The following is a 14,247-nucleotide window of genomic DNA, read 5'->3' on the forward strand; positions in this document are numbered from 1 at the left end:
ATTTTTTAGTTTTGTCGAATTAAAATTTAGTAATGTAAGGCAATATTAAAATTCAACAGGACGATCAGTGATAAATATTGGTCAATTTTAAGTTGATTTCAACACGTTTTTTCATAAAATAAAATTTAATTGAAATCTGTAGTATGATTGATTAAAACAGAAACACGACGTGATGTAAAGATCACAAAGAATTTTCCTCGATATTAAAGAAATTTCATAAGATTAACTACGAAAAAAGTGTATAATAGCCTTTATAGCAACATACAATACATTAATTTAAAAACATTACGGATAAATAGTAAAGACTACCATTCAATATAAATAGTAAAAATGAATCAGGCGAAGATTGATAAGCTAGTTTCTAGGTTAAGGTACAATGTTGGATCAAAACCACGCAAATTAAAGAATATAGATGGTTCAGAAGGAAGATTGCGAAAAATTAAAAAAACATTAACTGCTGTAATTAAATATGAAAGGATTGAGTTAAATTATGCAAGGGCAGATGAGACAAGAGGTTATGTTGAACGAGTGAGTATCATGTAAACTGTTCTCGATGCGCGTTATATGTTTAATATTATATCTTTAATATTTTGTCTCGATTATAGTTAATATCAGAAGCGTTACGTCATGGTCCTCAACATATAGAAACAATGGAACTTGCAAAGTTCTGGATAATAGAAAAACAACTTATCCATAAACTTTTTAAGGTTCTTGTACCAAGATATCAAGACTATACAACTTCATTTACAAAACTTCATAATGCACCATATATATATCCAGGCTATGCATATAAAAGGGCTGTTTTGGAATTGAAAGGTGTGTTTTATAACAAATTTTATTTATTTACAAATTTAAAGAAAGTCACAGCTGAAATTAATATTAATTGTAATTATAGGGAATGTATATCCCGCTATAGAACAAGTCAACCCATATCAACATAATTTACTTCACAATTTATTACTGGATGCAGCTAGAAAAGAGTACAGAATGGAAAAGTATAAAGAAATAGCTGCTAACATGAAGTTTTAGAGAGTATGTAAATGTTTTATTATTAAATGATATAAAAAATATGCAATATCAATATAAATTAGTAAATACAATTGATTTAATCTGCTGTTATTATTTTGTTGAATTTGATTATTAAATTGATTATTGTTGTTATTATCGTTCAAAAAGGTGCAATGGATAATGTTTGTGAAATTCCATAACATGTTCCTCCATAGAATGCATTTGTTTACTGAAATTAAAAAGATGCATTAGTAATTAAAGAAATTTCAAAAATTCGTTTATAAAATATTTTGAAGGATAATGTTATTAGTTTAATGTTTTCAAACAAACCTAATATGCTTTGGCATTGTGTGATATACGTCCGTGAATAATTCTTTCCAGCATGGTTTAAGTTCCTTTTCTGCTTCCGCAAAAGCAAGTAAAACAGAATTTTTTATGCGTTTCTTTAATTCCTTATCTTGTTGTTCACACCACAAACCGATCGATTCCAGATAATTATGATACCTGGTTATTGGTGTATAATGATTCCAATGCTCTATTTCATCATTTGATCGATATGCAGTACTGTCATCGGAAGTACTGTGGTGACCGATTCTGAAATATATGTCAAGAAAAAGGGGGAAACTATGTAACATGGGATGTTTTAAAAAATTAATATGTACAGAAAAATGCTTTTGTATACCGATAAGTCATAGCTTCAATTAAAAATGGTTTCCCTTTTTTAATGCATAATTCGCGAGCAGCTTTTGTTGCATAATACATAGCAAGAACATCATTACCATCTACACGGATTGTTGATATACCATATGCTGGTCCTCTTGCCGCAATCCCATCACCTTTAAACTGTTCTCGAGTAGGAGTTGAGATTGCATAACCATTATTACGACTAGAAACAGATGATGTGAAACAGTTTTTTAAACATATGTTTAATGCACCTTCATGTTTTTGCATATAATGGACAGTTAACTTTACCATATAAAAATGATTGGACACTCCAAAGTTGCAGCAAAATTGAAGGCTGCATGAGCATCCCCTTCGCTAGCAGCACCTTCACCAAAGTAACAAACTACACATGCATTCTTTTTAGATAGTTTAAGTGCGTATGCTGTACCTACAGCTAGAAATGATTAGAATGGCAGTATTAGAATAATTAGAATTATATCCTAGTAATGACTTTATATATATGTCTCATATCATGACGAGACACTTATGTTGTGAATTTTAAAGAAATTGTTGTATAGCTTGAAACAGTAAGAAACAACAATACCTTGAGGTAATTGTGTTGTTAAAGGAGATGAAATAGTAACAAAGTTCAATTTCTTTGATCCATAGTGAACAGGCATTTGCTTTCCCTTTGAAACATCTTTGTGGTTACCATAACATTGATTCATAAAGTCTATGATAGAATGTCCACGCCATAACAAGACACCTATAAAATTATTTTATAATAAATGATATGTAATTCTAATTATTAATTAAATACATCACTATTTTATTCTATACCTGCTTCTCGATATTGAGCATATATAATGTCCTCCAATGTAACAGCAGCAGCAGAACCAATTTGAGTAGCCTCTTCTCCTATATTGGTCATGTAAAATGATATACGTCCTTGTCGTTGAGATTCGTATAGGATTTTGTCCATTATATTCAGAGTAATCATTTTATCATACATTCTAATCATGGTATCCTGATCTAACTTAAATGTTAGAAGAAAAACATATCATTGAGAAAATAAAAAGAAAGAATTATTTGCATGTAACATTAATAAACATTAGTCATGCAAACCTTGAGATCCTCTGGTAATTGTACATGTTTATGTGATAAATTTAAAATTCTAAATGTTGGTAAAGGATTGTAACATTGCTTGTCAATAAACTTTAATTCATTAGTAAAAATAGTTTGTATCCCTAAAAAAGAAGGGTCTTTTGTATCAGTGACGGAACCAATTTTAGCATTAGTAGTCTTATTGGTACAGTACTGTTGTACCCATTGTACCTAAATTCATGGAACAGGAAAGATTAAACTTAATTTCACTTTTGTACTATTTCTAATGTTTTCTATACTTACCTGCTGTAATGCATTTTTAAAATATATTCGTTTCCCGTATTTGAAAAAGACCTTTTTAATCATTGCTATACGAACAATTATATTTGGCAATATTCAAGTCTTTGTCACGATGATTACTGGCAATACTGATTATCTTGTTTTCATTTTAAAATTTATGTAACAGTGTTGTGTACAAGGTACACGCGTGCGCATGAATAGCGAGGAGGGGGAAAGAGAGACACTAGTACTTCATATGCACTAATACTATTAGTATCAGTGAGGAAATTTCCTTTTGTCCCAATTATTAGGTTGTCTTTCGTTGTCTGCACGTAGTTGCTGTATCTAATGTTTATGCAAACATGAAACCTAATCTGTCAAATGTTGTGGTCTTTACCTTCAGTCGCCTTCTAACTGTCGTAGAATACATTTCGTTTGCATTGAAGTCTTAAAGCGTAAAAGAAAAAGCATATCCGACTTATAACGCTGTATTGTTTTAAAAAAGGCAACAGTGATATCGAAACCGGGATTTACATCGTGTATGGGAGTGGTACTACAAGTGTTCAGACAGTTCGTAGTTGGTTTAGGAGGTTTAGAACTGGTAATTTTAATCTGGAAGATGAAAAACGCAACGGCCGCCCATCCATTACGTATACGAAGAAAGTGATATATAATACCACAAACGAGAAATAGATTCTGATAATATGGAACTCAATAGGTTCTTGTATGTGCTAGCATGCAACCAAACAGGGTAGATCCCTAACCTTAAGCTTAAATATATAGGTTTTTGTATATGTAAATTGTAAACAAATAGGGCAGATTCCTAATTTTAAGGGTTCTTGTATATGCTAACTTATAACTTATTGTACATGCTAACGTTTTCCTCAGCACTTGGCCGCAGGGTGCAGCACCTGTACTGTAAAACAATTAGAATTACGGGCTCAGTACTCTCATTTCCTCTCTGTTACGATATAACAACTCCCGATATTAAAAGCAATTACCCCTCTACTGGAGTTTCCAGACCTATGTATACGATCGTGATTTCGTTAATGCTTTCAGTTTTCAGGTATTTATCCAAATTTCCATCCAAATTTGTTTAGAAGACCGTCTTTGGAAAAGCTCTGTTCGGATATCGTAGTGAGATCACGTCGCTCGTGTGCATCGAGCCTACACAGTGTCTAATATATAAACATATATAAAAACAGAAGATGGATCTGTATGAATTAATTGGTATAGAAAGAACAGCTTCTGTTCAAGAAATTAAGAAAGCATATCGTAAGAAAGCTCTGTGTTGCCATCCTGACAAAAATCCAGATAATCCAAAAGCAGCTGAATTATTTCATGAATTATCACGAGCCTTGGAGATTCTTATTGATACATCTGCTCGGGCAGCTTATGACAAAGTTATTAATGCTAAGTATCAACAAAAATTACGTGCCAAAGAATTTGATTTAAAACGCAAAAAATTGAAAGAAGATTTGGAAGCACGGGAATTTGCTGAAAAGTCTTTGAATACAGATAATGAGAAATTACAGGCTGAGATAGAGCGATTGCGAAAAGAAGGATCAAAGCAAGTACAGGAAGAAATAGCACTTATGAATAGACACATTGAAAAACAATCAAAAGTAGTTTACAAAGAATCAGAAACTAACAGTGATTCTTATAGATTAAAAGTGAAATGGAAGTCTCATAAAGATCAGACCAACAATGACGGATATGACTATAATACGTTATATAGAATTTTCTCAAAGTATGGGAAAATAATTGCTCTTGTTATTTCCTCCACAAGAGAAGGCAGGGCATTAGTAGAGTATCAAAAAAGAAGCGATGCTGAAATGGCTCTAAACTATGAAATTGGTTTAGCTCAATATCCACTTAAACTTCAGAAGTTATGGGACAAAGAGGAAAAATCAAACATTTCTGCCACAGAAACTGCTTATAATGATGGTAATTTTACGAAGCACATGGTAGATCAAAGTATGTTTGATATTGAACAATTTGAACATTCTGTATTGAATAATTTAAAGAAAGCTGAAGAAAGAAAAAGATCTATAGGAAAACAGGACACGATGGAAAGCACTTGATTAAATATTTTTATGTTGATTATACTGTTCTTAAGTTTTTATTATGCAAATTGTTACAACTTGCACCTGAATAGCAAAATTATATTATAGACATATGGAATATGGACTGAAAGATATTGAAGCATATTGTATATATCTATATCGTTAAAATAAGTAATAAAATTTATACACAAAAGTTTTACAGATATTCTAATACATTTATGGGAAATTTATTTGTCAATTGTAACAAACAATTATTCTATTTTATAAGCATATTGGATCCGAGACTTATAGCACTTAGACTGTAACTAAATTCATTATAATTATTTAAGTGCAGATAACATCCTTTCGTTCCTTTTGCTTTTTTTGTTTTTTTACTTCTGTTTCATCGATAGGTGCTGGTTTAACAAACGGAATTTCATACTCGTATTCTGTTGGCATAAATTGTGCAAGAACCTTTGGTACTTTAACAGAAGTATCTGTTTGATGTACTTCCAAAATTGCACATATGACGCGAGTAACCGCACACATAGTTGCATTTAACATATGAACGTAATCTGTATTAGCATTCATCTTCTTGGTTTGACCATATCTAAAACACATCAATAGGATACTTCACTTACAGAAAATGCGATAATAACAATAATAATAATAAAATAAAATATGTTGTAGTATTCAACTTTATTATGTTTTGCTTATTACCTGACCAGTAAACGTCTTGCTTGATAATCTAAGCAGTTGCTACATGAGACGAGTTCGCGAAAAGCGCTTGATCCCGGAAACCATGCTTCTAAGTCTAGTTTTTTTGAAGCAGCATTATTCAATGCACCAGATACTATATTTACTATACGATAAGGGATCTCCAAAGATTTATAAAATTCTTCTGCATTTGAAATCATTTCTTCCATCATTTGCCAAGATTTATCATCATATGGTGATGTTAAACAGAATTGCTCTACCTACCATCCATGTATATCTAATATGTAAATTCATATTATGTTCCATATAATAAATGAAACTAAAGCTACAATTACTTTTTCAAATTGATGAACCCTAAAAATGCCTCTAGTATCACGTCCATGAGATCCAACTTCTTGCCTAAAACATGTAGATAGTCCTGCATACTTAATTGGTAAAATATTTTCAGGAATCCATTCGTTTCTATGAAACGCAGCTATCGGTTGCTCAGATGTAGCAATCAAATATTTTTCTTCAATTTCTTTATCGTCATTGCGTTCACTACCCTTACCAATTACCTAAACGAATAAAATTTTAATCGAGATCAAGTTGGTATTTATGTACTTGTACGTGTAATTAATTAATTTTATACCTTGTATAATTCTTCATCAAATTGAGATAATTGTGCTACTTCTTGCATAACATCCTTACGCATAAAGAATGGCGTGTAAAGTGGTTTGTAACCTTTTACATGTAACTGCCTGAGAGCTAATTGAATTAACGCATGCTGCAGAAAAACTGCTGGTCCTGTTAAAAAATAACCACGCCCCCCTGAGACATTAGTGCCACGTTCTCCATCTATACCATCTATCATGTATATTAAGTCAACATGAGAATATTTCTTTTTCTGTGTACAATCTCCACAAGTTCTCTCAACCTAAAAATAAAAGCAGCAATTTTTTGTATCCATTGTTTTGTATCGACACGTAGAAGATTTCTCGCATTAAATTATATACTTTATTTTCCTCCTCGTCATTGCTAATTGGTACAGACTCATGCAATATGTTTCCTATTTCTTTGAGTGCACGGTTTCTTTCCAATTCGGTTAAGACTAAATCTTTATCATTTGTTCGAATAGCATCGTCGATGGAACCACGAACAGTTTTGATCTGTGCAACTGTTAACGATTTCAGGTTATTAGGCAATAAATTTTCCAGGTTTTCAAGAATATCCTTTGAGACAGTGTCATCGCCGCCCACTGCTTCCTTTTTTTTCATTTTCTCTCCTATCTCTTTGCTGCATACATTTTTTAATTTATTTAAGTTATCAGCTCTGTGTCGCAGCTGACGCCAAATTTTATCTTTTTCGATCACCGTGTCGACTAAATTTACATCTTTAAAACGTTTCCTTTGATTTTCTCGCACTTTATCTGGATCAAACCCTTTATCCTTTCGAAACAGCTCTAAATCCAGTACCATGATTAGTAGCGGTGAAATTATAGAACGTCTTTTGAATTTCTATTTAATTACACGTGGAATATCTATATGTCAGCAAGGAGACAAGATCCTCCAACTCACCACCGATCACTACATTTATACTATAATCGTGGCTTACAGTGCTTACTTGAGAACTGTACCGATAGATGTACTGGAACGTCTGGAACTGTTACTTGCATTCGACACTGGTTATAGACGCACGCGTATAATCACATAGAGGCATTCAAATAAATTGTAATGAGTACCAAACTTAGATATGTAAATAATCTTTCATAGTATGCCTCAAATTACATTTTATGTAAGAATTTACTGCTCAATAACTTGCCTTTCTTGCCGCCTGAATTCTAAATTTTGATAATTTTTAACTACACCAAACAACTTTATTACTTTTCAGTGAAAAGACAAAAATATCTATATATAAGTGAGTATCTATGTAAGCGTAATACAGAAGTATAGAAGTGTGAGAATAACTTTGTTGAAAAACAATAAATAATAAACTTACATCAATGTATAACATTTACTGCTCTTTGAATATTTACCAAATTCAGCAATAAACTACAAAACAGGTATATGAGCGTTTTTTATTCTGACATAATGAATGATAGATGTAAAGGAATAAAATTGTTACTGTGTCAATCGAAAAAAAGGACAATATAGCATCAACTAATTTTGACCGATATTTTTCATAATCACAAGGTGTACTTAATAGCTAATGTTTTATTAATTATCAGTTTAAAGAAAAGTAATTCATTTGCAATCACTGAGAATACGAAAGATCTAAGAATTGTGAGCCGGCACTGTGCACGACTGTAATGAAAGTTGGCGATGATAACCTAACTTTATAATATATATTTTACTAAAGGAAGGAAAAAAAAAAGGAAACCTTTATAATGATAATAGAGAAAATAAGTATTTAGCTAGTAGCTAGCATAGATCACAATTATGTTTGTTTCAAGTTTTCTTCAGCCATTCGTTGGGAATACGTATACGTATTTTATTAATTTTGCGCATGCGCACCAACGAAATTCATAAAAAAGGTTGAAGTTAGAATACAAGACGGTATGCATTGATAATGTTCAAGTCTTTTCATCAGGAAAACATTAATTAGTAGAAAAATAAGACGTCGTAAGTTTAACGTAATGAGTGGAAAATCAGGTATAGTGTAAGCAGAAAAATTGTGGATTCAAATAGTCAGGTTGGTTGTGGCTATCGCACGAAATTTAGATCTTTAATGACATAACCTGATGCGCTTGTCAGTTGATTGGTGGATCTAAAATACGAGGTGTATCTTTTATAAAGCACAACAATAATTTATAAACAGTATCGATAAAACTATTTGAGTTTAGCATGTTTTATATCACATGACAAACACGTTTGCGTGTACAAAACATTGGTGTTACTTTCTCACTTCCTCCTCTACCTCCTTCGCCTCTGCCTCCTTCTCCACTTCCTCTTCTTCCGTTCCCTCTCGCCGTTTTTTTTTTTATCCTTTCTTTGGTGAAACTATCTACCATGAGTAGATAAGGAATTATAATCTATTATTGACTCAAGAATATAATTTGATGATTGGGTAATAAATTATATGTTTGAAATTCTTGTTTCAGATTTGATATAGTAACAAACATTCCAACGAAATATCAGGGCATAGTTAATGTTGATATATAAGGCATATTTACATACATAAATGCCCTACAACTAAAAGGCGTACAGCTCTACGCTACACCGGTGAGTTCCAACACAAAATATTGCTTGGTAGTACGGCGGACACTCAAAGCCAACTAACCATGTCTGTACAAAGTGTTGCTCTGGCATCTCTCACGGCCACCTATACCGACTCGGAGGGCGAAGACGGGGTGGAAGACGACCTTCAGGAGAATTCGAACACTCCCCAGGGGGCCGCCCCGCATAATGCCCAAGTCGGTCAGCCCCAGGCTTTCACCAGTCCCAAATCTGGCACATCAGCCTCAAATAGTCCCGTTGTTGCACCCAACGTCGGTGGCAAGTCTAGTAACGATTTGTCGAATGCACCCACCTTAGTAACAGATGTGACATCTAAGGTGCAAAGATTGGTTTCATACTTTGATGATGCAATAGTCTCCGATGACGAGGGAGTGGTACAAACACAAATCGATGGACAGCCTTTTGAAAATGGAAGGCCCTCCTCGATTATGGAATGCTCTCCCTCTTGTCAAGGAGAACAGTTAGTTTCAGATAGCGAGGTGGATCCCTATGGCGTTGTTATACCACCAGAGCCATCAGGACAGTGTCCTGTGGAACTACAGGAAAAGATAACAAAACTTTTTAGGAAAATGGAGAGCGGCGGTTTGGATATGAACAAAGTTATACAACAAAGGAAGGATTTTAGAAATCCATCCATTTACGAAAAACTTGTTCAATTTTGTAGCATCAATGAATTGGGTACTAATTATCCTCCTGATAGATTCGATCCATTTAAGTGGGGTAAAGATTCATATTACGAGGAGCTCGCCAAAGTTCAAAAGGCAAAAATGGATAAACTCGAGAAGGCTAGGAAAGAGAAAACAAAAATCGAAATTGTTTCTGGTACAGCTAAGCGACCCAATAGTTCTAGTACAACGGAAGATGATGCTAAAAAAAGAAAAAGTAAATGGGATCAAGTTGCAACTGGAGCTACTGCCTCGATAAAGCCAACTGTGCTGTTATCTCAACCAACTCTTACCACTTTAACATCATCTGCAACTGGCACCAAAGCAACGGTAATATCTGCTTTTGGATCTTTACCAAAGAAAAGACTGTAACATACCCTGTAAATCACTTGTAAATATTACGTTTTTCGAAAAAGCAACAGTTCATCCTTCATTTAATGTTGTTCCATATAGAAAAGGAAATCGCAGCGGATTTCGCATAAATGTGAATATAATATAGACTCGCATAACATGCGATCATATATTCATATAGCCATACATGTTATCCATAAGATTGATTTATCAAATTTAATTGTTGGTTTTGTTGAACATACCGAATCGACCTTTCATTTTATATATAATGGGATAAACTGTTTTGAAAGTATATCCTTAGTATGACTTCTGTCAGAATGATTATCGACAAGGATGCATCAAGTCGACAGCTTTCAATCACATATACAGAAAATTATGCAAGAGAAGGAAAGAAGAAATAATATAAACTAAGAAAGAAAGATTTCTTAGAAAAAGAAGATTTTGAAATTCATGAAATGAGAAATAAGGTATTGATCGACCGTTATATTGAGTTTTTTTTGTGCTTTCTTCCTCTATGAAATACTTTTAATTTAAGATAAATTTTGATATTTTTCGAGACATTATTTTACACGTTAATAGTGTCTTACTTAGTGGACTAAAAGGAAGGTATATAGGAGATTTAAAGGTAATAGGAGAAAAACAGATACAACGATAACGTTTATTATGAAGGGAATTTCCTTTTCTTTTTGTGAATATATTTATAACATTTAGGTATTTTTATTTTATTAATCGACAAATACCAAAATACTGTGTAAAATATGTACATTATAACATGTGTTGCCATTATAACGAAAAATTTAGAAATCAATTGAATCTTTTTCAATTAAAATTATAGTGAAAAAATTATTATTTGTAAAAATAATTGTAACGAACAAATTCATCCAAATAATTTCAACTAGAATTAGAATTGACTTAGTTTCTTGTAAATCTAAATAAATGGTTATAATGATACTTTTATAAGAAAGATTTGTATGTTTAGTGTCCTGTGCCCGAGTAAAGTAACACAATGAAAGTTATATGCAGTCAATTTCATTTCATGGTTGTCAAGTAGATCAGATCAGATGTTAAATTATATGTATATATAATATGTGAATACGTGTATTCGTAGTGCGAACGTTTGTATGTACAAATTGACCGAGATGCGCAAAGATAATAGATAATAGATATTGGAAGATAATCAGATATAGATAAAATATAATTAAATTCCATTTTATTTCAAACTCTATTGAAACGCGTATGTACACAATATGAGTATTGGATACAAGTGCGGTAATTCGATGCTGTATTTTACGATCTATCTAGGTATATATGTTTTTCACTAATTGTCTATCCGTTCGATCATAATTGTAGTATGATTTTGGATAAAACGTCGATAAATCGTTGAAATTTCTTATTTAACACATGTCTCAATTTTAACGAATTTCAAGATCAACTTATAAATTGAAGTAAATATTTTTCAGTATCAAATGCCAGTGTTATTGTTTACAACAAATATTTGAAAAATGTAATAATGATAATAATAATAATGTAATATATTTTTTATATTTATATGTATACATATATATATTGATATGGATGTAAATTTTACACATCATGTTTTTAAATTGCATTGAATGATATATAAGATAATGATATTATTTGGGAAGAGTGGCATTTATGGTTTCTGTTTATAATCTTGCTGAGTTTTTAAGTTTCTATTGTACGAACAAAGATAAAAATAAATACAAATAAATCAAACAATGTCTCTCTGTTGCGCGTTGTACCTTTAAAAGAGAACGGGTTAAATTAATGGTAACATAGAGATGTTACTAGCTGTTGTACAAAAATCTCCCTTCATGACATAACCTGTTGTGTAATACAAACAAAATCTGCTAATAATACATATTATTGTATTTCAAACGATCTAACCGGTCGGAAGGAAAAACAGAGGGTGTAAAGTAAAAGACAAAGACATAGCAAAAGTATATTTTATTGAATAACTATTCATTTATAATCAACGTATTTTGAGACAGCCAAGGATAAGCTATAAATTGTATATGATTGAACATGCAATGATACAAGACTTACTAGATACAAATCTTACTAGAAAATTATAAAATATTGAGATCCAGTTTTAATCATTTCTACATTTTATCAAATGACTGTGGATGGTACTAACAGTAATGAGCAAGTTATTCTTGTAACGGGTGGCTATGATCATACTATCAAAATATGGCAACCTCACACAGGAGTTTGCCAACGAACTGCAGAACACACAGATTCGGTAATCTTCTGATATTTATGGAAATATCATGTGTATATTTTGTCTAAAATTTGTTCCTTCTAATACTTTGCTATTTTTAGCAAGTCAATGCTTTAGACATAACTCCAGATAAATATCTAATAGCTGCTGCCGGATATCAACATATAAGGATGTATGACTTGGTTTCGAACAATCCAAATCCAATTATTAATTATGAAGGAGTGTCAAAGAATATTACAGGTTTAGGTTTCCAGGTATTTTATCATTATATTCTGCTGGTATCAATACAAATTTGGAATTTTGTAAGATTATTCTTATAGTTATGTAATAGCATTTATTCTAAAATTGTTAATATAGTTTATTATATCTAGGAAGAGGGGAAATGGATGTATACTGGTGGTGAAGACTGTTCAGCACGGATTTGGGATCTCAGGCAAATACAAATAGGATTTAGATACCATGTTAATTGTTTGCTACAAAAAAAAAATTTGAAAATAATAAATAAGTAATAATAATGATGATAATAACAATAAAAAGAATAACAAAAATGTTACAGGTCAAGTAGCTTTCAATGCCAACGAATATTCCAAGTGTCAGCTCCTGTAAACTGTGTTTGTCTGCATCCGAATCAAGCAGAACTTATTGTTGGTGATCAAAGCGGTGTTATACATTTGTGGGATTTACGTTCGGATCATAACGAACAATTGGTACGAAAAAGTGTAGAAAATAATTTGTTTTATTAGTAATGGCGACATGCCGATTTTGGTTGACTTTAATTCCACGCTTATTTATTTAAATAATTGCTCTTTGTACGTAAAGATACCAGAAGCTGAAGCATCTGTGCAAGACGTTGCGATTGATCAAGATGGTACATATATGGCAGCAGTGAACAACAAAGGCCACTGTTATATTTGGACACTTACCGGGGGTGTAGGCGATGAACCTACCCGTCTTAATCCTCGTCACAAACTTTCAGCACACAAACGTTACGCACTTCGATGCAAATTTAGCCCCGATTCTACGTAAGTATATTTCATTAAATACATAATATGATAATAAAATCATATAAAATTATGTACTATTTATTGTAATTCGTGGTCTCTTTTGATTAGACTTTTAGTGACTACATCTGCTGATCAGACTGCTCGAGTTTGGAAAACTACAGATTTCTCGGAAGTACAAGTACTTCAACATGAGGCAAAACGATGGGTCTGGGATGCTGCGTTTAGTGCAGATTCACAATACATATTTACTGGTAATAACATACTTTCTTTTTTATTCTTTTGTTATCACGTTTTTTTGGATTTAATTTCAACATTTGACTTGATTTAGCTTCGTCCGATGGTGTTGCAAGATTATGGAATGTATCAACAGGAGTAGTAGAACGAGAATATCAGGGTCACCAAAAAGCAGTTACTGCTCTTGCATTTCGTGATGAAGTACTTTCCGCTTCTTAAACGAGCAGTACATTTGTTTAAATTTTTGAATAAAATATTGTTCTCATTTATATTTAATAATAAGGAGGAATGTCGTTTTAACTTATAATTTATATTAAACTATTTAATTTTCGTGCTTTGTTGTTTCTTTTATTTGTGCCTTTTCTTTCCGCTATTTTTCAATCATAGTTACTTCGACTTTATCACGTACGATTTTCCAATGTGTCCATTTCCATCTTTTGATCTTAAAATTTGCACATTTTCAAGCGTATACATAAATCACAACATTACTTTTAAGTAACTACGTAACATTAATTTTATCTTTAAATATAATAATAAATATGATAATGAAGATAAAATTGTAATTATAATTCAAGAAATAAAGCATAAGAGAAAATTACTTTCTCATGATTCCAATTTTGGAAAATTTTGTTTGTTTGTTTGTTTGTTTGTGTGTGTGCGCGCGCGTGTGTATGTGTGTGTACATATTATATATATAATATGTGTTAATATATATAATAT

At 32.0% G+C, this 14,247-nt stretch overlaps 6 protein-coding genes across 11 annotated transcripts; 4 read left to right on the forward strand and 2 right to left on the reverse strand.

Moving 5' to 3' along the window:
* Positions 1 to 50: 50 nt before the first annotated feature.
* Positions 51 to 1,119, forward strand: LOC117213122 (39S ribosomal protein L17, mitochondrial). The gene is made up of 3 exons (XM_033458462.1): positions 51 to 528; positions 606 to 816; positions 896 to 1,119. Exons 1-3 carry the CDS (start codon positions 331 to 333, stop codon positions 1,027 to 1,029), a joined length of 543 nt encoding a protein of 180 aa, XP_033314353.1. The 5' UTR covers positions 51 to 330; the 3' UTR covers positions 1,030 to 1,119.
* Positions 1,106 to 3,265, reverse strand: LOC117213109 (2-oxoisovalerate dehydrogenase subunit alpha, mitochondrial). The gene is made up of 8 exons (XM_033458439.1): positions 3,079 to 3,265; positions 2,797 to 3,006; positions 2,512 to 2,707; positions 2,276 to 2,437; positions 1,981 to 2,125; positions 1,691 to 1,894; positions 1,339 to 1,602; positions 1,106 to 1,237 (listed from the first exon to the last, which is right to left on the reverse strand). The coding sequence occupies exons 1-8, from the start codon at positions 3,139 to 3,141 to the stop codon at positions 1,162 to 1,164; spliced, it is 1,320 nt and encodes a 439-aa protein (XP_033314330.1). The 5' UTR covers positions 3,142 to 3,265; the 3' UTR covers positions 1,106 to 1,161.
* A 124-nt stretch (positions 3,266 to 3,389) lies between these two features.
* On the forward strand, positions 3,390 to 5,335 carry LOC117213117 (dnaJ homolog subfamily C member 17). The gene is made up of 2 exons (XM_033458455.1): positions 3,390 to 3,837; positions 3,890 to 5,335. Exon 2 carries the CDS (start codon positions 4,263 to 4,265, stop codon positions 5,136 to 5,138), a length of 876 nt encoding a protein of 291 aa, XP_033314346.1. The 5' UTR covers positions 3,390 to 3,837; positions 3,890 to 4,262; the 3' UTR covers positions 5,139 to 5,335.
* A 65-nt stretch (positions 5,336 to 5,400) lies between these two features.
* Positions 5,401 to 7,496, reverse strand: LOC117213106 (serine--tRNA ligase, cytoplasmic). 3 transcript variants are annotated; one of them, XM_033458430.1, is made up of 6 exons: positions 7,373 to 7,496; positions 6,812 to 7,257; positions 6,448 to 6,732; positions 6,152 to 6,373; positions 5,820 to 6,076; positions 5,401 to 5,709 (listed from the first exon to the last, which is right to left on the reverse strand). In XM_033458430.1, exons 2-6 carry the CDS (start codon positions 7,070 to 7,072, stop codon positions 5,445 to 5,447), a joined length of 1,290 nt encoding a protein of 429 aa, XP_033314321.1. In that variant the 5' UTR covers positions 7,073 to 7,257; positions 7,373 to 7,496; the 3' UTR covers positions 5,401 to 5,444. The 3 variants fall into 3 exon arrangements, with proteins under 3 accessions (XP_033314321.1, XP_033314318.1, XP_033314320.1); XM_033458427.1 differs by having other exon boundaries at positions 7,419 to 7,485; XM_033458429.1 differs by having other exon boundaries at positions 6,812 to 7,486.
* Positions 7,497 to 7,707: 211 nt separating this feature from the next.
* Positions 7,708 to 11,011, forward strand: LOC117213112 (SAP30-binding protein). Of its 4 annotated transcripts, none has more exons than XM_033458446.1 (2): positions 7,708 to 7,857; positions 8,896 to 11,011. In XM_033458446.1, the coding sequence occupies exon 2, from the start codon at positions 9,076 to 9,078 to the stop codon at positions 10,066 to 10,068; it is 993 nt and encodes a 330-aa protein (XP_033314337.1). In that variant the 5' UTR covers positions 7,708 to 7,857; positions 8,896 to 9,075; the 3' UTR covers positions 10,069 to 11,011. The 4 variants fall into 4 exon arrangements, with proteins under 4 accessions (XP_033314337.1, XP_033314339.1, XP_033314336.1 ...); XM_033458448.1 differs by lacking the exon at positions 7,708 to 7,857 and adding an exon at positions 8,210 to 8,350; XM_033458445.1 differs by lacking the exon at positions 7,708 to 7,857 and adding an exon at positions 8,348 to 8,486.
* A 945-nt stretch (positions 11,012 to 11,956) lies between these two features.
* LOC117213114 (target of rapamycin complex subunit lst8) lies at positions 11,957 to 14,117 on the forward strand. Its single transcript, XM_033458449.1, has 8 exons — positions 11,957 to 12,310; positions 12,391 to 12,543; positions 12,661 to 12,722; positions 12,846 to 12,996; positions 13,109 to 13,311; positions 13,402 to 13,544; positions 13,622 to 13,777; positions 13,809 to 14,117. Exons 1-7 carry the CDS (start codon positions 12,185 to 12,187, stop codon positions 13,744 to 13,746), a joined length of 963 nt encoding a protein of 320 aa, XP_033314340.1. The 5' UTR covers positions 11,957 to 12,184; the 3' UTR covers positions 13,747 to 13,777; positions 13,809 to 14,117.
* Positions 14,118 to 14,247: the final 130 nt, after the last annotated feature.

Source organism: Bombus bifarius, unplaced genomic scaffold, assembly GCF_011952205.1.
Source record: "Bombus bifarius isolate JDL3187 unplaced genomic scaffold, Bbif_JDL3187 scf7180000008494, whole genome shotgun sequence".
Taxonomy (NCBI): Eukaryota; Metazoa; Arthropoda; class Insecta; order Hymenoptera; family Apidae; genus Bombus; species Bombus bifarius.

Coding starts and splice junctions, on each gene's coding strand:
- LOC117213122 (XM_033458462.1), top strand. CDS start 331: ATGAATCAGGCGAAGATTGATAAGCTAGTTTCTAGGTTAAGGTACAAT. Junction 529..605: donor CAAGAGGTTATGTTGAACGA/GTGAGTATCATG, acceptor TCTCGATTATAG/TTAATATCAGAAGCGTTACG. Junction 817..895: donor GGCTGTTTTGGAATTGAAAG/GTGTGTTTTATA, acceptor TTGTAATTATAG/GGAATGTATATCCCGCTATA.
- LOC117213109 (XM_033458439.1), bottom strand. CDS start 3,141: ATGATTAAAAAGGTCTTTTTCAAATACGGGAAACGAATATATTTTAAA. Junction 2,708..2,796: donor AATTACCAGAGGATCTCAAG/GTTTGCATGACT, acceptor CTAACATTTAAG/TTAGATCAGGATACCATGAT. Junction 1,238..1,338: donor ACAATGCCAAAGCATATTAG/GTTTGTTTGAAA, acceptor TTTTAATTTCAG/TAAACAAATGCATTCTATGG.
- LOC117213117 (XM_033458455.1), top strand. CDS start 4,263: ATGGATCTGTATGAATTAATTGGTATAGAAAGAACAGCTTCTGTTCAA.
- LOC117213106 (XM_033458427.1), bottom strand. CDS start 7,470: ATGCAAGTAACAGTTCCAGACGTTCCAGTACATCTATCGGTACAGTTC. Junction 6,733..6,811: donor ATGACGAGGAGGAAAATAAA/GTATATAATTTA, acceptor TTTTATTTTTAG/GTTGAGAGAACTTGTGGAGA. Junction 5,710..5,819: donor GCAAGACGTTTACTGGTCAG/GTAATAAGCAAA, acceptor GATGTGTTTTAG/ATATGGTCAAACCAAGAAGA.
- LOC117213112 (XM_033458446.1), top strand. CDS start 9,076: ATGTCTGTACAAAGTGTTGCTCTGGCATCTCTCACGGCCACCTATACC.
- LOC117213114 (XM_033458449.1), top strand. CDS start 12,185: ATGACTGTGGATGGTACTAACAGTAATGAGCAAGTTATTCTTGTAACG. Junction 12,544..12,660: donor TTACAGGTTTAGGTTTCCAG/GTATTTTATCAT, acceptor TATTATATCTAG/GAAGAGGGGAAATGGATGTA. Junction 12,997..13,108: donor CGGATCATAACGAACAATTG/GTACGAAAAAGT, acceptor TTGTACGTAAAG/ATACCAGAAGCTGAAGCATC.